General features: G+C 41.0%; 2 protein-coding genes across 3 annotated transcripts in view; one reads left to right on the top strand and one right to left on the bottom strand.

Moving 5' to 3' along the window:
• The first annotated feature begins 2,145 nt into the window (after window positions 1-2,145).
• LOC106956654 (sodium- and chloride-dependent GABA transporter ine) lies at window positions 2,146-11,753 on the top strand. Its single transcript, XM_015047632.1, has 13 exons — window positions 2,146-2,346; window positions 2,637-2,771; window positions 3,538-3,742; window positions 4,956-5,088; window positions 6,445-6,579; window positions 6,662-6,765; window positions 6,836-6,960; window positions 7,057-7,169; window positions 9,509-9,649; window positions 9,731-9,830; window positions 9,908-10,008; window positions 10,106-10,273; window positions 10,550-11,753. The coding sequence occupies exons 1-13, from the start codon at window positions 2,172-2,174 to the stop codon at window positions 10,697-10,699; spliced, it is 1,785 nt and encodes a 594-aa protein (XP_014903118.1). The 5' UTR covers window positions 2,146-2,171; the 3' UTR covers window positions 10,700-11,753.
• Window positions 11,754-11,820: 67 nt separating this feature from the next.
• dhrs11a (dehydrogenase/reductase 11a) overlaps window positions 11,821-21,691 on the bottom strand; it is a 27,642-nt gene continuing 17,771 nt past the window's right edge. The window contains exons 2-7 of one of the 2 annotated variants that reach the window (XM_015047636.1): window positions 15,921-16,130; window positions 14,187-14,281; window positions 13,166-13,295; window positions 12,938-13,030; window positions 12,781-12,846; window positions 11,821-12,686 (exon numbers count right to left, since the gene is read on the bottom strand). In XM_015047636.1, coding sequence (XP_014903122.1) covers window positions 12,645-12,686; window positions 12,781-12,846; window positions 12,938-13,030; window positions 13,166-13,295; window positions 14,187-14,281; window positions 15,921-16,130 — 636 coding nt within the window. In that variant the 3' untranslated portion in view covers window positions 11,821-12,644. Of the gene's footprint in view, window positions 12,687-12,780; window positions 12,874-12,937; window positions 13,031-13,165; window positions 13,296-14,186; window positions 14,282-15,920; window positions 16,131-21,691 lie in introns of those variants that run through there. The other variant, XM_015047637.1, reaches the window with a different exon arrangement.

The following is a 21,691-nucleotide window of genomic DNA, read 5'->3' as shown; positions in this document are numbered from 1 at the left end:
GAATTTTGACAACTAGGAAGCTCTTGATTCCTATATTACGAAACTGTTGATAACAGAAACGATGCAAAAATATATTTAATACCTTAATTTAACGCCTTAAGGCCACATGCAGCATGACACAAATTACCTTCTTAAATGGCTGAAGCAGGTGTGTTTGAATTTTTTTTTTGTGCACTCCAGGCTCTTCTGCCTGCAGTGCCTGCGGCCCAGCTCCACCGCTCACCATCCTCACTGCCTCTCCTCCATCTATCAAATTACTTGTTGCACCATTCTCCAGCTTCCACCAGGGTTGGCTGCAGCACAGAGCTTGAAGTCCTGAGAATCTGGGATGTTCCTATTGTGTATCTACGTTCCAGAGGCTTGATTTTTCCCCCCCTCTTATCCAAACTCTCTGAAAGATTTTTTTTTTTTTAAGAGAAAGTAAATCATCAGCATTTTTACACACCTCACGCGGCTAAAGCCAAATTGTAATCAACATCCGATGAAAAAGCTGAATTTAGATATAAACCTAATGTTTACTATGAGCTCAAGTTTACTGTAAGATAAACTTACAGTAAACTGTAAACTTAAGTATACTGCACAATCGCAGTATTTACACCCCTTGAATATTTTTGCATTTTGTCACGTCACAACCACACATAGACAATTTGGTGTCTTTTATGGGGGTTTTTATGTGAAAGACCAATACATAGAGGAACGTAATGGTAAAGAAGAATGAAAACAAACGCAAAGGCAACAGATTCAGGCCCTTAACCAATCATTTTGTTGGAAAATAAAACATTTTTGAAAAGCCTGTATAATTTTTAAACCGTTACATGTTATAATACCTTAAAATGCACCGGAATTTGTGGCTGTGTGATCATTTTCAAGGCATTTAAATAGTTTTGGAGGCATAGATGTATTTCAGATTGAGATGAACACAAACACAAAAGGAAGTCGAGCTGATGTGAGCACTTCAGAAAGTCTCTGTGGTTAATATAGCGGTTGTTATTCTGCTAAAGAGCCTGCGCTAGTCATGTATCTCCTGACCACAAATCACATGAATCGAGGACGGCATGTTGACGAGTTATGTGAGTTCAGCTTAATTTCACCAGGAAAGGCATTTAGCATCAAATTGATGTTAGGCCAATGTTATGAGGAGCTTTTGTCAATTATTTCATGTAGAAATTATAATTGCTTCTCTCGATAAAATGTCACTGCTTTATTTCCAACGTGTTTCTAAAAAAAAAAAAGAAAAAAAAACATTTAAGCATGAAAACAAGCATTTCCACTTTCCATGGACAACAATAATGCTGTATAATTAAAAAGTATTTTATTTCAGTAACTCAATTCACCACATGTAACATTATACAGAAAAATTACACACAAGATTTTATTTTTCGTAGTGTGATCAGCCGCTGTGTCGGTTTTACTTTAAGAATAACACGACATTTTAGAGGGCAAAGAAAAAAAAAGAATACCATTGCTAGGATTGTGGCAGCATTATGATCTGAGAGATTCTTTTCAGCAATTGAAGCTACATGTTATGAAATCATAAACGTGCAAACAAAACAAAACAATGGCTTCGCCAAAAGAAAACGCTTTGGAAACGTTTTGATCTGGTTACATTTTAAAACTACATTGATGCAGAAGAGAGACGTGGACAAGAGATGGCCTCATAATTTAAGAGATTTTGAGACCTTTTGAATGTTTAAAGACATTTTAAATTTGAATTCAAATTTGTTTAGACAAATTAGTTTGTTTTTAGGTTGAATTGCACATAATTGTCAAAACAAAAAAATTCTAAAATGATTTCACACTTTTGAGAGCTACTGTCCAGCACCAGATTTTGAACAGCATTCCCTCTGCACATGAAAGGGTTTAACTATCCTCAGAGTGGCTCACATGCTGGTCGAATCTCTGGAAAAGCAGGCAAAAAACTTTATCAGAATAAAAAAAAAATGTTCAAAAAAGGCCACTTTTTTTTTTTTTTGTTTTGCTATCATTTGCAATTTGTGACAACGGTCCACAAAACTTCTTCATGCCACCTCTTAACTTTGACCAACTTCTTCCTCGATGCGAGCCTTGGAGCTGCCACATGCTGGAGTGTTTGTGGTAGGCTAATCATTAAGGATAATAAAAAAGACAGGTTATATCACCCCAGAGCTGCTTAAATCACCGTCGAGCTCTCCATGGAGTTAGGGTCCAGACCAGCAGCCGCGATGAGCAAGAAGGAAGCCACGGATCAGCAGCCCAGCAGACCGACATGGAGCAGGCAGATAGAGTTCACCCTGGCAGGGATCGGCTGCGCCGTGGGCCTGGGGAACGTTTGGAGGTTCCCTTATCTCTGCTACAGGAGCGGAGGAGGTGAGGAAGCAGGCTGCAAACAGAACAGCATTCTCCATATATGTTTAGAAGTCTTGACATCAGGGGGGCAAAGTTTAACCAAACACACTTTGGTTTTCTCGTGAAACGAGCTCAGTGCGTGCTGGAATGTGATTTGTAAACTTCATTTGAAGTCCTTCAATACCACCTGCAGTGGGGCTTGATTGTTTTGTAGTCATAAAGATATATTTTAGAGAGCTAAACCTCACCTGATTATTAACTTTCACAAAAGTTAAAGATTGAAGAGCTGACTCACCATCCCTGTCCGCCAGGTGCCTTTCTGGTTCCCTACCTGCTCATGCTGGTGGTGTTGGGGATCCCTCTGCTCTACATGGAGCTGACTGTGGGCCAGTACACCCGGAGAGGCCCGGTTCATGCTCTGGCCACTGTTTGCCCACTCTTAAAAGGTACTTTGCACTCGATCCACCCTAACCCCAGTCTCTAAACAAACAACAACAAAAAAACTCTACTGATTTTGTTTGGTCCCTGATGAGTTATGAAAATTTGACCCCGCCACCTTAACACAGGTGCTTGATATAAATTTGGACTTTCTATTTTTAATTAGGGCAAAGTTATCACAGATCTTCTTAAGACAGAAAACACTGTAAGCAACACTAATTATTTGTCTTTAAGTAACAGCGCTTTTTGGATTCTCTTTCAAGGACCAAATGTATCCAGTGACTTTTATTCAAACTCTGACTATGCAGCATCCAAATGTGTCTTTAATTTGTTTGTTGAACTTGGCAAAAGCAAGTGTTTAATCAAATTTAATTTGATAGAAAACGTGCTATGTTTTTTTTTAATGAGGTAAACCTGGTTTACAATTGCTAAGACTACTTAGGATATCCACCAATGACGGTGTAATGGTGAGTTGGTTTTCCACCATTAGCACATTGAGCAGTGTACAGGAGGATGATTGACAGCATTAAGACCCTCCCCCTGTCTCTAATTGGTTGTTCTTGACCGGGAGCTGTGCATTTTTTCAGACAGCGATAGCAGCTCAGGGAGGAACAGGAGGACATGATGATAGTTTTAATAAATATGAAAAACAAAAACATAAATTTGTTTTACGACTTTGGCTCATGTCACCAAAGGTTTGGACTCCTCTATCCTACACTGAAGAAAAAAAAAAAAAAAAGACTACATCTGACCTTTTCTTTTGTCTAACCTCAGGGGTGGGCATAGCATCTGTGGCCATCTCCTTCATCATGTGCACCTACTACAACATCGTCATCACCTGGGCCCTGTATTACCTCTTCAACTCCTTCCAGGCGCCTCTTCCCTGGCAGAGCTGCAACAACACCTGGAACACGCCCAACTGCACGGACCACGCCACCAACAGCAGCTACTCGTCCACAGCCAGCCAGGAGTTCTTCAAGTGCGTCCAAGAAGGCATCACTCGCTGCATCCCCACAATGATCCAACCAAACCTCGCTAATGATTAGTGTGCAGCCGCATTACTAAATAACTTGCCGCTTTCAGGAGGCACACACAAGTTAATACTTCTGCAAATGTATCGCGAAAGTATGAAAGCATAACAGTAATCATCAGGAGAAAATTTGAAATGAGATAAAAGGCTGATTAAAAATGAGTTATCTGAGTCATGTGAGCAATATCAGTTAAAGTGAAGGTCAGTGATATGGAGCTGGGAGATAAAATATGGCAGAGGAAGTGTGTGAAATGCTGAGTCAGAATTAACCTTTGGCACCGACTCTAAAACGTTTCAACTCTCCTATTGAAACAAACGCTGTTCTCCGCCGCTGATCTTTGTCTTTCACTTGGAAATAAGACAGCATATGTAGATCCGGTGCTGTTTTTGTGTACTCATTGACTTACTAACCCCAGGATCTCGCTGTGCAAAAATGTAAACAGCTTGCTTTCCTGTAAAGGCTACCATGCAGAGAAGACTTGCTTATTATGAATATCTGAAGACAGCAGATTATGAATGCAGATTCTGAATGTAAGCTACATCAGGAGTCACACCTCATTTCTTTGTGTTTTTGCATCGAAGGAGTCGGCTTCTGTTTTATGTAAAGAGGTCTTGAGCAATGCCTCATTTCCTGAGTTGAAACTGCAAAAGAAAAAAGAAAAAGAAAAAGAAAGCCACTAAATTGTGAAATTTTATTTTGACATACAGAGACCTGTATTCAGTGCCAGCAGGATGTTTCCCAAAGAGATATTAGCTGAAAACCTGGCATAGAGCAGATGAAGCGCTGAAGGATGACCTTGTTTCTTAAGATGCAACTTTTTTTAAAAGTGTGTTTCATCGTTTTTGTGGTTGACTCTTTTTTCCGTCTTCTTGTTTCCCCCTGTTGCTCCTTTGAAGTCCACACCGCTGTTACGATCAGTGACAAGAGCTGAACAGTAGGCGACAGAAAAAGCAGCCATAAAGTCTGAAGAAAAACTTTGAGTAACCTTCAGAAAGCCTGGAGAACTGAAAACGGCAAATAGAAATAAATTATGTTACAGTGGCTCTGAAGGAGCATCTGACTGACTTTTCTTGGTTTTGATGGTACATTAAAGTATAAACAGGAATGAAAGTTATTCATTGCAAATTGTTAACAACCACTTCTATTTTCTTACTTGTGAAGGCATAAAATGCTGGGCCAGACTAGCGGAGTGGAGGAAACAGGAATCCTGCGGTGGGAGCTTTTCCTCATCCTCATCCTGGCTTGGATTCTCATATATCTGTGCATCTTTAAAGGAGTGAAGTCAACAGGCAAGGTGGGTTAACCTAGAGATGACTGCAGCTCAGGGCCGGTTCAAACCTATTTGGGGCCCTGAGCTGCCTTTTGTGTGGGGCACCCCCATACCAACTGGTCAACACCAGATGTTTCATCGTTCCAAGGCTACTCTAAAGGCGCTTTCGCACGGAACGGTACGGAACGGAACGGTTCCGAGCGTGTTCGCATTACAACTTGCAACCGGTTCCACCCGGCCCCATGGAACTACAAGAGCTGTGGTTCCAATCATGCCGGCCAAGCGGTTCTGCTTAGAACCAGCAGTTGATTGGCTGCTGGTTGTTATGGAGTCAGACGTTGATTTTCCGTTGACAGCTGGCTCTCACTACTATATTTTGTAAAGAGTGCTCTTTGCAATATTTTTATTAAATTGGCAGTTAGCAACCAACCAACTCAAACCACATTGTTTAGTTTTAAAAGTAATGACGTCTGGCGCTGCTGCGATGGCGCCCTGAGTGTAATGCGAACACAACAGGGCTGGAACTTTTCCGTTCCGTACCGTTCCGTGCAGTGCAAAAGCGCCTTAAGTGTGCAACAGAACATAGCATTAGCGTCATTTGTAATTAGCTTATATCATACCGGTGTTGTTGTAGATATTAATTTTAACTTTACAGGAATAGCAAAGTAAAACAATTATTTGAATTTTGAAATGCAGAGGGATATTTAAACGATTATTTTAACTACTTAAAAGTGACATCAACCGACAAACACTGAAGTTACAGTAAACAAGTTTAATATCTTATATTTCCCCAAGAGTAGCAGCTGCCATCAGCAGGAAGAGATTAGCTGATTATAAGTGTCCCAACTCTAAAAGAAATGATATAAAAATAGTTTTTCCATGTATAGTATCATTTAGTTTGCATCATTTAATGTTATTAAATATATATGCAATGTTTCATATCAGTCGATACTGATAATTATTGATTCGGTTTTTTTGTTTTAAATATCTGAAATACTGCCAAATTGGTGATGTGACCTTCCCTGTTTCATCCACAGTCTCCGGTTGAACTTGAAAATTTGAGTCCATTTTCGCATTTCGCGCTCTTTTCAATTGTTAACCGGAAGTGAAAATAGGCGTGCAAGTTCATTTCCTGTCGCAAAATAGGATTTATTTTTTATTTACTCAATATATAATCATAGAAAACAACTAATGGTTGCAAAATTAGTTGTATTTTACAAGGGAAATAACACAAGCACACGTTAAAAAATATTTAACTTAGATGAGAAAGAAAATAATAATTAGATTTTTTTTTTTTCGCAGTCGCCATCTTGGGTGAGAGATGAAGAAATGAACCTGCTCTCTGTTGGCGTTTTATAATCTTTTCTCCGGTGTGTGCAGGTGGTGTACTTCACTGCTCTGTTCCCATACATCATCCTCATCGCCCTGCTGATCAATAACGTGCAGCTCCCTGGGGCTTCGGACGGGATATCTTTCTTCATCGTGCCCGAGTGGGACAAGCTCCGGTCCGTGGAGGTCAGAGCGGCAAAGTACTAGGACCCGGCTGGAGCGCCAGCTGGTGGAGAGGTGGTGTAACAGATGACGGTGTGTTTTGCAGGTGTGGGTGAACGCTGCGGCTCAAATCTTCAACTCAATTGGGATTGGCTTTGGCTCCCTGCTGGCCATGTCCAGCTACAACTCCTTCAACAACAACGTTCTGAAGTGAGGAGACCCAAATTAATTGTGAAAATGGTTAGAAAGCAAGCTGAGGGATGTTTTCCTGGCTCCACAGGGACACACTGTTCATATCCATCACCAACTCCCTAACCAGCATCCTGGCAGGCTTCGTCATCTTCTCTGCCTTTGGCTACATGTCTTATCTGCAGGGCATTCCCGTCAGCCAGCTGGCGGTGGATGGTGAGACAATATCGGTGTTGTCTTTAAAAACCTCTATTAGTGAAACCATTGCATTTTTATTCAACTGTCATCGTTGATCTTCTTGGATCTTGGCAGGCCCAGGACTGGTTTACGTTGTTTACCCACAAGCCTTCGCCAACATGCCGGTGTCCCAGGTCTGGGCTGTCCTGTTTTTCTTCATGCTGCTGTGCCTGGGGCTGGACAGTGAGGTAGACAAACTGGAACTTTGCAGTGTTCATACCCCTGCAACCCTTTCAATTTTCACATGTTTTGTCCATTAATAACTGGTAAAGTGAGGTGGTATTCATCTTTCACTGGCTGCATATCTTTTGCGATATGCCACTAACATCAATGTGCACGTTCAGACTGACGTGTATGATTAAGCTCAGTCAAACTGCATGGAACGTTTTTGTAAACATAAACTTTGAGCTCTTGCCACATATGGCCAATTTAATTTAGTTCTGGGCTTTGACTGGACCACTTGAACACATGAATGTTGATCTGAGTCCTTCCATGTCCTTGAAGCACAGCGTGGCAGCAAAGATGTGATGTTCTTCCTCTTCTGGGCCAGAGTATCACCTGCAGTGTTTGATTTTTTTCATAGGAAAATGTTGATTTTTCTACAGACTAAGACCAAGAAACAACAGAGTAATATTTTTTTTCTAGTTGATACATCAAAGGTTTGAACTTATAAAAGGATCATATTATGCATTTTTCAGGCACATAGCTGTATCTTATAGCACAACCAAGCAACTATGTTACCTCCAGTTATTATATATTAAACATGACTTAAAAGAAATTTGACTTTGCAATCTGACATCTTAAAATTGGGCTTCTGACTCTTTAAGAAGCTCCTAATCTCTCCCACACTCGGCCTTCAGCACATCATCATAACAATGCTTCTCATTATGCCAAGTACATCCATTTTTGGACTGAGAAGTGGTCCATATAATGAGATCAGCAGGCACTCAGTTTCACCAGGTGTCTGCTAACGGCTGCCGCCGCTAGTCTGCAGGACCGCTAGCCTGGAGGACAAGTGGCAGTTGGGGAGGTGGGCTCTGTCGGCGGAAGCTCGGCTCCGAGGCGGAGATTTGAGTAAACAGGTGGTGCTTTCTATAAAGAACCGCTTAGGCGATTTTAAGTCGATTTTTCATAGCCCCTCCATCCCCCCGAAGACAAAGCTTTCATGACATAACCTGAACAGAAAAAACTATTTTTAAATCCAGATGCCATAACATCTCTCTGTTATGTCTGCTTTCATGCTTGAATGCTATATTATTTCATGTGCAAGTGCTTTCCCTTGATTATGTATCTGGCACTGTACATGTTGACCGGTTTGCTGCCCTCGGCTTTGCCACGAACGTACAGTCAGTGGGGCCGACTTATCACCGAGTTCCCCGCAAGAGAACAACCTGTTCTTTTTGTTGTCAGTTCTGTCTGCCCTTTTCCTGCTGTCCTGTAGAAAAATAGATGGTTTCCCTTTTGGATCTGGAAGGGATTTTACCAACACATGCTTCTTTTTGCTGATAGCCTCACTAGCTAGGAAGCATACATGGGAATGAGCCTTGAGGCCTACAGTAGGAACGCTGTGCCAACACTTTTCTAGTCTCGAGAGAGCAGCAGTAGTTGATGGTGGACCATGCTGAACAAGAGAGACTGAAGTTTTGACTTTCCAGTTGGGATTATTTTATCACTGACTACAGGGAGACTCAAGGCCACGAATATTATTGGACTGCTTGATTGGTAGCATTTATTATTCTTGCCAAAACGCTGACCAGCAGAAATAAATTACTTATTTTTGTTGGTTGTTACTGATTGTTCTTATCAGCAATTACTTGTAGATATAGATTTAATTTGAAAAGTGATTAAATCACATATTGATTTGAGCAGTAGCTTTGGGCGTTGTGTCCTTATCTCTGATAGCCACGCTGTGATTCTAAGAAAGATGAAGAAATAGATTGACTCCTGAAATTTTTGAAATGGCTTTCCATTTCTTCCAAACAGCCCAAATTTGCAGAGTGCATGATTAAAAGTTAACAGATTTTCCCATCCTGATCTGTGAATCTCTGCAGCCCTTCCAAAGTTATCAACAGCCTCTTGACTGCTGCTCAGACTAGGTTGAGTTTATTTGTATATCACATTTCACCAACAATTCGAAGTTCAAAGTGCTCACACCATAAAAACATAAAAAATAAATAAAAACCAATTACGAAACAAGCTATAAACATAACTTTTCAAATGCCATCATCAGTACACATCAAATATGTTGATCAGGGTTCCAGTTAGCACTAATCAAAGGTAACTCTAAACAGGTGTCTTGATTTAAAGGAAGTCGGTGTTTCAGCATCTTTTCAGTTTTCTGGAAGTTTGCTCCAGATTTGTGGTGCATAGAAGCTGAATGCTGCTTCTTCTCCATGTTTGGTTCTGGTTCTGGGGATGACCTGAGAGGTCTAGAAGGTTGATATCAAACTACTTTCTACTTTCTCCTGACCTGTCCTGCGGGGTTCGCGATGCTGTTTGTTCCAATGTATCCTTTGCTTTGTGGCAGTTTGCGATGGTTGAGGTGATGGTGACCAGTTTGATGGACGAATTCTACCAACAGCTGATCCGAATCTTCAAAAGGAAGGAACTGTTTATCCTTGCAGTCTGCGGTGTGGCCTTTCTGTTTGGGATCCCGTGTGTGATGCAGGTGAACCTTATAACCTATCAGGCAGTTCTTAACCAAAAAATGACCAAAGAGGACATCCTTACCCGGTTTTTGTGCTTTCAGGTAGGAATCTACGTCTTCCAGCTGATGGACCACTACACTGCCATCGTCTCCATCATGTTCCTTGCATTTTTTGAGATTATAGCCATCTGTTGGAGTTACGGTGAGCGAAAGTTGGTTCTCGCCGCTTATATGCATTCATATCCAACCATAGAGACGTTCTATATTTTCTTTGCTCAGGTGTAAAGAGACTTTCAAGCAACATGGAAGAGATGACTGGACAAAAGCCAAACATCTTCTTCAGGCTTTGTTGGCTCGTAGTTGATCCTGTGCTCATCACTGTTGGTCTACCGCATAAAAAAAGAGAGAAAATATCGACATTATCTCCTTACACCGAGTTTCACAATTCTTTTCTTTACCCCTGTCTCTTTGTGCCAGGTCATTCTGATTTTCTCCATCATCCAGTTCAGACCGGCTCGCTATGGGGACTACGTCTTCCCTCCCTGGGCTCAGGGCGTTGGCTGGGTCATTGCTCTGGCCTCCATTATCTGGATTCCTCTGGGTGCAATTCACACTTTGTGGGTGCTTCCTGGTTCGCTCACGAAGGTGAGTTATATCCTAACTGAAATGTAGCGCCTCATTGTAGTGACAGCCTGATTTTTTGACAAAAAACAAATGCTAAAATAAATTGAGCTTTGATTATACTGACACAATCTTACACAAAAAAGTGTGTAAGAATGAAAGAAGCTTCAGTTGCATAAGGAATTTATAGGGGTACCAATATCGGTGCAATTTTTGTTTAAAAACAGTTATTTATTTACTAGTGTGCAATCTATGTGTCATAAAAAGCAAGGTCGAATTTTTGCTGCATATCTGTTACAGAAACTGAAGCTATCGATCACACCGTATGCCCTGAATGCCACTAAAGGTCTATATAAAGAGAGGGGAGGAGGAGCAGGAGAACCAGACATATCCATCATCAGCTCCAGCTCCAGCCTACCTGACAAAAAGTCCATTGAGACATATTTCTGACACATTTAGTGTTTTGCTCAAAACACTCTGCTCCCATCCGAGGCAAACAGAAAAACTCCAGCTTATCAGTAATGAATGTTAGTCCTTGAATCTTGCTTGGTCTAGTCAGGAAATTGAACAGAGCGATTTTATTAAAATTATATTGTGTTGTTTTTTTTTTTGTTTTTTTTGCATATCTGCCTTGCAGATGGATGAAAATAACCAGGTATTGTAATTTGAGTTATTTAATTTGTGGGCTTCTCTTGTATTTTACTACCACAACTTTACAGGCTTTATTTATTGACTGCTTTGAACGAGTGCGCCATCTTCTGGTAAAATCTATGCAACACATTGTATTGGATAATTTTTAAAACATCATTTCTATATTAGAAAATAGGATAATATAACGGTTTAACATTTGCCAGGGTGTCTGCATGTTTCAGCAAGTCAAATTTACGACTTTTTAATGCCAACTTGAATGAATTTTAAGACCTAAAAATATAAGTACAGACGTTGGTGGGGCAATCCGTGAGACATTACAATCAAGCACAGCAAAAACGGGGACATTTCTGGGGCATGTTTGTGCTTCTTACACTGCCTATGGCTCTCTACAGCTTAAAAGTTGTTTTCTCCCCTCACAGAATGCAACTTGTTCGTTAACCGAAGAGATTCAGTGACAAGTGACGTTGTTTACCCATAACATACGCAAAAAAGCTAATTAGCTAGCTAGCAAAGATATTTTAGCTGCTTGTTATAGTTAGCTTCGAGTCACAGACTCCAACTTTTGGCTGACGGAAAAGTCCTGAGATTAAAAAGTCAAATTAACATATTTAAGGCTATCTTACATGTTTTAATAAACAGAATACATTCTAATTTAATTTAATGTTTGATACATGTATGTAAGACTTAAAGATGTGCGGACACCCTGATTTACAATCCACTGTGGTACTGCCATTGTCTTATTGCTGCTGACTCATTTATTAGGTCAATCACGACAGGGAACTGCAGATAACACTAATTGGTCATGCAACCCTGTCATGTAAGATATAATAAAAAGATCTTTGACCAAAGTCCACTTTGCATATTGTTTCAATGCTAAGATTTTCTAAAAAAAAAAAAAAAGCACACATTACACGCACAAATACCATGAGGGGAACAGTATTTATTTTGTTTATTAAGTACATGAGAAAATTCCAAGAGAAAGATAACATTTTGCACAGCTAGTTTCCTTTTCTGAGCTCCATAGTGCAGAACAGATTCTACACAGGCAAATAGGTGGACAGTACGTAAAACCAGCGCGTAAAACAACAAAGACATGTTTCCCTAAATGCACCCAGAACATCTGCAAAGAGTCACCAGATCCAAAACCAGGGCAACTGTGTTTGTGAGATGAGTTAATAATGGAGTGGGATGTACAAACTGTTTCTGGCTACTCACAGTAGGTATGACATAGCATTGTCTAGGATTAGATTGAGTAAGACCACCGCTATATCTGCAATTAGACGTCAGAGTATTTATTAAAAAAAGTTTTCCTATAAACAGCAATTAATTCAATTAGATTTCCAAAAGATATGTCATGTGACCTACAAAAAGAAAACGAACAAAACCAAACAAAATGTGCAATCAATGACATATTCCCTCTGAGGTGGTGGCCGTGCAGATGACCACACAGCGCAGCAGCAACTCTGTCCCAATTTGTTCCTACTTCACTTTAAAGTCGGCTCAGCTCAGGACTGAGACCAGCAGCTGACAACGTTGCTGTTCAGTAGTATTTTTATTTTTTTGTAGTGGTTTACAGAGTCCATGCACGTTATTCCTCGCATAGCCTCTTTAAGGCTCCAGCTCTTCTTAGTTAAGCTCCTATAGACCCCACACATCTCCCTCCCTTTCTTCTTTCCTGGCTGCCTTCCCACATGGCCAGCAGAGGCCGCTAAGGAGTCATGGTGGCTGCCTTCCAGTGTCACTGCTATAATACCTGCTCCACTGGTCTCATCTGCACATCTCCAACCTGACAAGACAAAAAACGGAAAAAAAAATATATGGGAGGAATTAACTTTACCACTTTCCAGATCAAAATATGAACAAATGACAGAGAAACGTACCTGAACATGAGGAGGGGCACCGAGGACAAACGTGACTGCACTGGCTACATCCTCTGCTTTCAAGCACTAAAAAAGAAAAACGGAGAAGCATCCCTGATGCAACAGTAGATGACATTACCAATTTGAACTGTTGTGAGAAACATACACGAACTCTTACCTTTATACTCTCATAGACAGCTGCTGCTTTCTCTGGATCGCTGTTGTGATGTCGGAAGGCAAACTCGGTCTCCACTATTCCAGGAGATATACACTGCAGGGACAGAGAAAACATGATTCCTCAAGGTTCACTCCTCTTTCTGTTCCACCCAGGCTGCATACAGTGAGAGTTATGACCTTCATTTGCTACAAATGAAGGTTAGTGGCGTTGTGATGGCCTCTCACTCACCGTGGCTCTTATGTGTGTCTTTTCTGCCCGGAGCTCTTGCCGTAGCCCCTCGGTCAGCGCAGTCACGGCGTATTTAGTGGCACAGTAGAAATGCTCATCGGCACTCGGCACAAGTCGGTGCCCGCCCATGCTTTAACAGGCCGAGAGAGAGAAAATCAGAACAAACAGGTGAATAATGACATCTCACAGTTTCGCCTAAGTTCAGAAACAAATTAGCTGCATGAATGGCTAATGTTTTAAAAGATGCTCACTGCTCCGTATAGCAGCTTTAATTCAATAAAGACACTAAAAGAGGCTTAAGCATTATAAATAATGGTACAAACAGTGTTGCGCAAACCTTATTCCACCCCCACACATTGATTAAGACTTTGTCTCTAAAAATGTTCCGAGTTTCTTTCTGAAACTCCGCCTTCACAACATCGCTCCTCTATTAACTCTTTAACAATGTTTTACTGAGAAGCAGCTCGTATAGTGAGCTCAGCAGATGTGCAGTTCCACCAAGTGTTTGCTAATTCCTGCTGGCTAGTCTAGAGGAGCTGAGTGGCAAGGGCTGCTCTGTAATGCGGAAAGCTCTGAAGTCTGGAAACTGCAACTCCAAGGAGGAGCTGGTGCTTGGACCACTCAGGTGTTTTGCACAGCTGAATGGTTGCCATGGGAGACTAGATTTCTCAAACATGCACGAAAGAATCAAAGCAACACTACTATATGTTTTTGATGAGGGAATAAAATTATGAGCTCATGTCCCTTCAATAAATTAAACTATCTGGAGACTGCATTTTAGATTTGCTCAGGTTAACTTTATCTGGACTCAAAAGCTGGTTAACAATTAAAGTAAAAACAAAACAAATCTGTAAGGGGTCAAATAGTTTTGCAAACCACTGTAAGCAGGGAAAATTTTAAATAGATATCTGTTCCTCCCATTGATTTCTGTATGTGCCAGACGTTACCTTTGTTAATCCATAGTTAAAAATCCACCGTGAACAAACGGCCCTTTTGTCCCCAGATTGATTGAACAGCTTACCTGTTAATATTGATGATGTGGCCGTCATCCACGTTCCTCTCTTTCATTGATTTGTAGGCCTCGCGGGTGCAGATGGACAAGGCTAAGACGTTCACCTGCAGACAAAGCGAACACCTTCTTCAGCTACTTATTCTAAACCTGCATGTGAAGTTGTATTCGTATGCAATATGCAATTAAAAGGACTAAATTTAACAAACATGCTTTGATCAGAACTCTGGTTGTATGTTTGGGCTTGTTGTCCTGTTGGTAGATGAACCTCCAGCATCCAACATTTTCTTTCAGGATAATTTAGCGCAATGATTTTACTGAGGAAAAGCCTCCCTACTGGATGATGCTGCCGCCACCATGTTTCACTGAGGGCATGGTGTGTTCATGCTGATGGACGGTATTACATCTAGGCCAAAAAGGTCAATTTTGGTCTCAACTGAAAAATGGTTCCTTATGGGAAATATTCATATATTCTTATGACTATTTATCAAGAATATAAATTTTTTCAGATAAACTTTTCAGATTTTTATTAAGAAAATAATAATAAAAAAATAGAACATCGTGTCATACTTTCTTTTCTTTTTCCCGGTTATGTTCTTATGTTGGTCATTACATAAAATTATGGGTGCACCGATTGCAGTTTTCTGGCCGATCACCGATATTTAAAAAGCATAACCTGTCGATTCCAACGGTGAATTATTTTTGTGCAGAAAGTTGCTAAATATTAGGGATGCACCAATATGAAAATATTAATATCCAATTTTACTATAGCCAGTATGTCTAGTAATCAATATTTATTGTATATATCTTTACTTCACTGTTGTTTGGACACTTTAAAAAAAAACAAAAAAAACTGCCACACTGCTGACTTCACCACTGCTTCAATTAAAATACCCACAATCCTGCGCTGCGTCCCTGTCTTTGTCACATGACCAAACAAATACCACATGACCAACCTCAGCCAGAAACAAACGGCAGCAAAGTGGAAATAAATATTGGTTGTTAATTAGAAAAAAAGACCACGACTGATTTCACATGTTAGTTTCGGTCGACTGCCGATCACCCGATTTATCGGTGGACCCCCCTACTGTGGCTACGACGAGGTGCGAACACTTTTCCAAGGCGATGAAACATCCTCGGGTGACTTGTGTTGAGGTAATGGCCGGAGCGTTAAACCCTGTGAACCGGCTGCGCCCATCCAGCTCCTGTCCTCTAAGCTTTTGTCCCACGGTGACACTGACTGACAACAGTTTATCGCCAGCGTGGTTGTAACATAGGGGGAGGTGATCAAACAAGGTCAGCGTACAGATTAAACACGAGCTAAAAATACACCACTGTACACATTCGTGCAGGCTGCCATGACAACAGATGGGAGAGCGTCACGAATGCTGGACCGTGGAGACAAAGAATTAGAGCGGGAGGGGGTGGTCTTCAGTGGTCAAGAGCTCGATGAATCAAATTGGCCAGGAGAAATAGTGCCGGCTTTCATTAGTTTGCCTCCGCTGTGGGAGAGCCAGTGAAGCTGCCTGTGTGTGTGTGTGTGGAGGGAAGCCGTGGGTGTCCACACGACGAGGCTTCAACTCCCGTTTCTTTAACAGCACAAAGTCTACAAACACAACTCTTTTGCTCACATGGGCTGAACGTTTCGGCTCCTCCCCTCTCCGCCTGCCTGCTTCTGAAGCAACGTGAAAATGATCTCCGACTCCGGAAGCCGCGTTTTCGGCCTCATCTCTTACGCTCACTTACGTCAATCATGTTCCTCCAGCCCTCCGTTTTCCCGGACAGCAAGGGTTCGTTGTGAGCCAGGCCGGCGTTGTTGATGCACACGTCCACCCCCTTGTGAAGCGTTTTGATGGCCGAGAACATGGACAGGATCTCCTCTTCGTTGGACAGGTCACATTTGTAAGGGACGAGTGTGCCGGTGTAGCCCGCGCTTTGACATTCGGCTGCCAGTTTCTGAAACACACAAGGTTTGAATTCAGGTTAAGCTCCATGACTCAGGATAAGAAAACAAAGCGAAACAGGACCAAAGGAAGAGCTAGGAATGATTAACTTACAACAGCACGATGAAAAGAAAAAACAAAAAAACAAAAAAAAAACACAAAAAAAAAACGGCACACCCTTTCAGGCGGCGAGGAAACAGAGAGCAGATAAAAAGATATGAACAAAAGTCGACATCACACCAGCGCCACATCAAAAAAATCTGATATCGCTTATAATAAAACCCATTTATGACCCAGAGTCATACTAACGGTTGAGTAAAACTCATTAGGAAATATGACTTGAGGAGGTGAACCGGCTGTGGAGCAGATGGGGTCAGGCAGCTTTCCGTCCAGGTCACCGTCACGGCGGGCCGTGATAAAACCTGACGCGGATCCTGGAGCGAGGCGCAGCTGCTTCGGTCAGCTGGAGTCGGTTCGACAGGAGGCAGCGTGGGTGATGAAGGTGGAGCTGCTGGCCCACAGAAATGATGTGCAGCGGCTCACCAGACCGGATTGATCAATTCAGAGAAATAACCTCTAGGAAAAATTCTTACAGCTAATTAGGCCCGTCACCACAACAAATTTTTCTGGACGATAAATTGCCCCAGAAATTATTGCGATAAATGATCATTTGATCCTTTTGAGACAATTTTCAACTAATTATAGTAATAATCGCATGTTAATGCAAGTCCATCCACTAACTTAAATATAAAATAAACTTTAATTTCTAAATAACACTTAAGACTGGAGAACATTTTCTATATCCAAAATAAACAATCAATCAAAACAACAGTAATTAAAAAGGATTAAGTCTCACTAACCATGCTAAGTTACAACAATGATGTTTTTTTTTTAATAGAAAATCTACAGCTGTGATATTTTCTTGATATACATATTGTGCTCACTGGCCCTTTGTTCTTGGTGTAGCCACACCCTTCGTTTTTAATTATGACATGTTTTAATCGACAGATTGAGCATGTTGTAAAGATAAGTCTTGGCAACGGTTCTATAATGTAATAAATCAGAAAATGTTTCGAGGAAGCTTTGAACTTTATAACATCTAATAATAAGATTAAAACCAAGATAAAACTGGTAGCATGCTTACATGAGGCATTGACTTTCTGTTAAACATTTGATCCTAGACAAACATTTACAAATCTATTGTGACGTTGGGAACTTTATTTTTTTTTAACAATAGTGCTTGTTAATAACTACAATTACTTTATTCTTATAAAAAAATTCTGTATTTCTAATCAGGATGAGACAGGATTAAAGGATCATTTCGGTTCCTTCTCCAACAAAATGTGATGGCGTGTACATCCCATCTATCCCTTAGTGTGCACCAGTTTCCCTTCGTCCTCTAAGCTGTTTAACTCAGATTATCCACAGAGAAATCATTGTCTGAGCAAAGCTGTCAAAACATTGTAAATAAAGAGCCCGACATAAAGCGCTTCGCATCAACTAGATGGGTGGTCACCTCGCTCACTTCTGCTTAAGTGCGATAACTGATGTGTTCAGCAGCAGAAAACGTCCTTAGAAGTTAAATATCCGAGTAGCGGTTAGAACAAAGCTGGTAGCGACACGCGGGGACGGGCCCTCAGGCTGGACGCCGCCTGGTTGAGAAGCTCGGGTTTTATTGAGCGCGGAGGTTAAAGCGACGGGGAAGCGGGGCCAGACTTTTGTTGGAGAGGAGGATTTAGTTGTGTTACCGAGGCTGAAGAGGGAGCAACAGAGCAAACAGGCTGTGATCAGAGTCCAACTTACAGGAAGTCTCAGGCTGTGAATCTCTGCGTGGTTGTGGATGTGGGTGTGTTCTGGCAATGGCTGTTCTGCTGCGGTCAGTACCAGCCACAGATATGCAACCAGGCCTGAAAGCTTGAAGAGCAGCAAACGTATGAATCCCAGGTGGCTGAATTTCACCATGAGATGTTGTAGTCATATTTTAATTGTTAACACAGGATGTTTTTGAACTCAATAGTACGGTAGACTGGGTTTGTTTGGGGACCAAAGTTCCAACATTTCTTACATTTCCTCTCTGGTGCGGTTAATTTGACACAGTGCACTGTGTCAAATTAACCAAACCCTTTAAAAAAAAACCTGTTCCCCCCCTTCACCTGTGGTGGCGCTGCACCAACAAACACTGAAGGAAACGATATGAAAACCTCTCAAGAAGTAATGAGCGCAACTTCCTTCTACATGAAATGTAAACAAAAACGGTGAGATTTTAGTTGGTGTAGGATTTGTCTTTTGGTACACTGAAGCTTTTGGATGTGTAAAAGTTTAAGTGGTATGCAGGATATTTTCGGAAAACACTGCAAGTAAATCCCTAGCCTGTAATCCCTGCACATGGTGCACACCATCATCATGCCCGTCAATCATTCGTCCTTCCAGGTTGGACAGGTGTCGATGGATGAACTAGACACCTTATCCTAGTGGTGAAAAGAGATAAAAATAGGGATTCCGAAGCGCTGTGGGCAGACAGCTTCAGGGTGTGAGACTGATCGATACCTCAAGGCAGCAGTGACGAGCACAGATAACTGAGAAATTAGATTTGACTCGGGATGGCTGAGTAGCTCTCTCGAACAAATGAGGGATTGTGTTATCAGACACAGTGTCTCCTCTTTGCTCCCTGCAAAGACGGGTGGGTGTCCAAAAGTGATTAAAATGGTAAAAATAAAAACATCTAGCCACTAGCCACACGGCTACATAGGTAGCAGTTCTTCCGTTCTGTTTTTAAATTCCACGTCTTAAGCAAATGTGGCACATAAAACAATTATGCTGTCGTATTACATCTTCATCCTCATTACGGAGGAAGGACGAGAGGAAGGGAGGGAGCGCTGGCGTCAAAAAGTGAACCAGAATGAGAGCATGAGAGAAAAACAAAAAAGAGACTAAGGACTTGTCCACATGTGGCCGAGTCTTCAGAAAAAAAAAACCCCGAATCTCTCTGCCACATCGCTATAAAAAATAATATCTTGCACACGGGATCGTTTTCAAAAAAGGTTTCATTCACATGAACGTGCACAAATACGTCCCGGAGCGTTGCTTTAAGCATGTCAAACATATAGGGGGCAGTGTAGCACAAAGCTACAACGTGTCAGCCAATCAGGTTGTTTCAAAACAACCTTGACTTCCTGTTAGAAATTAAGCATGGTGCCAGGAGATTCCTTGATGTGTACGGATATACAAGTTGAACTAGTTTTAAGTACCATATTATAGGACTGTCTGCAACTAATGATTATTTTAGTAATCGATAAATCTACTGATTATTCTGATGCACACATAAAAAATGGCACTCTACAAATTTTTCATTTAACCACTTAAGCCGTTTTTTTTTTAAATACATTTCAACAAATGGCATTGTTTTGAGTCTGTATACTCCACTTAACGTCTAATCAATTACTAAATTAGTTGATGAGTATTTCATTGATTAATCACAATTAATCAGATTAGTCAAGTCAGCCGTAGCGCATTAGAATATAGCGGTAATAAAACAAAAGATGTCAATTGTGTCAAAGTAAGCATGTACTTATATACACTATTTGTAGCAGACTATAATGAGTCGGATCCTACATTTCCGTTTTAACACGTACACTCGAAAAACAAAAATACACAGTTTTCTCAAAACTATACTTTGGTCGGAGTTTTTATAAACAACTGGTTGATATTAAACAGCGTTTTTGTGTAGATGAAAGGCCAAAACACAAATATGTACTGGTTTTCCAGATATCTGGCTGCAAGTGAACTAGGCCCAAGAGGTGTAAGTGCATAAAGACCAAGTAGCTTCCAGGCTGCTTTAGCTTTGAGACTGGACATAGGAGAAGCTCAAAATAACACCAATGAAATCATAGAATCATCACTTATTTAAACCTGAATTCCTCTAAACTTGTTTATTCACTGAAATTGTTGAGAAAATACATTTTTACTGACAGAGACACAATCGGAGAGGCTACTGGTGACACCAGGCTGTGTAATCAGACAGGCAGAAGGGTGAATGGGACAGTTGTGCACTTATCTCTTTTCCAAACTGCAACGCTAAGCTAAAAGGTCTAAAGGTTGAACAGGGTGGGTTTACGGCACTCCCTTTAAGACTGTGCAATCATCCAAGGAGATAAGCCGAATGATCACAATATCTGTTAGCAACTAGACTCAGTGATAAATCGGAGTTCCCTCCCATCAGTGGAGCAAAGTCAAAAGTCTAACAGACCTGTGACACTTTACATCAAAAGTAGCGGTTTTCATGAAGAACTTTTAGCTTAGCGTTCAAATAAGAAAATTTAAAAAAAACTATTGCAGTTACATGTCACCAAAAATACAAAGGCGCTTTCCAGACAATCTAAGCACTCTGGAAAGAAAAAAGTGATCTGGAAAAGCAGCAATCATTTGTAGTCAGCCCCTCTGTACTCTGACATCCCTAAATAAAATCCAATGCAACTGTTATCAAAAGACATCTCAAAGGTTAAGGAGAGTAATGTAAGAGAATATTTATTGTGAACAAATGTTATCTGGTCAGGAAGAGGGAGGAACACAACAGACGGGTCAAGGAGGAAGTTGTGAAGAAGTTTAAAGTAAGATTAGGTCATAAAACAATATCAAAAGCTTTGAACATTTCACAGAGCTGCATCCAATCCATTATCGGCAAAATGGAAACCGCACAACTGCAAAACTAATAAGACTTGCCGTTCCATCCTTTCCCTCCTATTTTATGTTAGTCTTTCACATACTATCCTCATAAAACACACTTGAAGATGTAATAGAAAAAAAAACAGGACCCAACATGAAGAAGCAGCATTCAGTTTTTATGCTCCTCTAATCTGGAACAAACTTTCAGAAAATGAATAAACTGTCAAAACAACGAGTTCCTTTAAATCAAGGCTAAAAACCCACCTCCTTAGATCTGCCTGTGATTCTTAATAACCAGAACACTGATCAATATATTTGATGCATCTTTATTTTCTTGATGATACAAAATCTAATGTTTTTATTGCTTGTGTCATAATTGTTTTTTGTTGTTTCTGAAACGTGCTACGCAAACAAACTTGCCTTGACAAAAACTGGTTGTGTTTTATTACAGTACTACTATTTATATAAGTTTCAAGTTCCAGCTCTAACCTTCTGGAGCAAACACTCTCCTGCTACCAAACCGACAGTAATCCTGCGACACTACTCTCTCAAACGATGCCTGTGCTCCTCATTCATGCCATTCAATCAACAGACTCTGCAGCCTGGATACCAGAAGTGAGTCGCGGCACAGTGCATGCTGAGACGGGAGAAAACAAGGAAAACAGACCCAGGAGGACCCCATGGAGACAAAGTTGATCTGACACAGTCCAAACTGGAACGCCTTTCAAACGTGGCCAACTAAAAGGGGGCTTGGTGTATTCAGCCTCAGAGCTTGTAGTAGTAGACATAAAAAGCCTTCCAAAAATCTGACAAACACTCGCTAACAACGCCAATTTGGCTGCTGGTGAAGAGACAAATAAAATCTATTTGCATTTGTCCCTTGTTTCTCTGAACACTGAACTTGATGAACTC

The sequence above is a fragment of the Poecilia latipinna genome, unplaced genomic scaffold (genome assembly GCF_001443285.1).
Source record: "Poecilia latipinna isolate Pla-1442-1.1 unplaced genomic scaffold, P_latipinna-1.0 Scaffold837, whole genome shotgun sequence".
Taxonomy (NCBI): domain Eukaryota; kingdom Metazoa; phylum Chordata; class Actinopteri; order Cyprinodontiformes; family Poeciliidae; genus Poecilia; species Poecilia latipinna.
The sequence above is the reverse complement of the archived record's forward strand: the minus strand, read 5'-3'. Positions and strand labels throughout refer to the sequence as shown.

Coding starts and splice junctions, on each gene's coding strand:
- LOC106956654 (XM_015047632.1), top strand. CDS start 2,172: ATGGAGTTAGGGTCCAGACCAGCAGCCGCGATGAGCAAGAAGGAAGCC. Junction 5,089..6,444: donor GAGTGAAGTCAACAGGCAAG/GTGGGTTAACCT, acceptor CGGTGTGTGCAG/GTGGTGTACTTCACTGCTCT. Junction 10,274..10,549: donor TTCCTGGTTCGCTCACGAAG/GTGAGTTATATC, acceptor TATCTGTTACAG/AAACTGAAGCTATCGATCAC.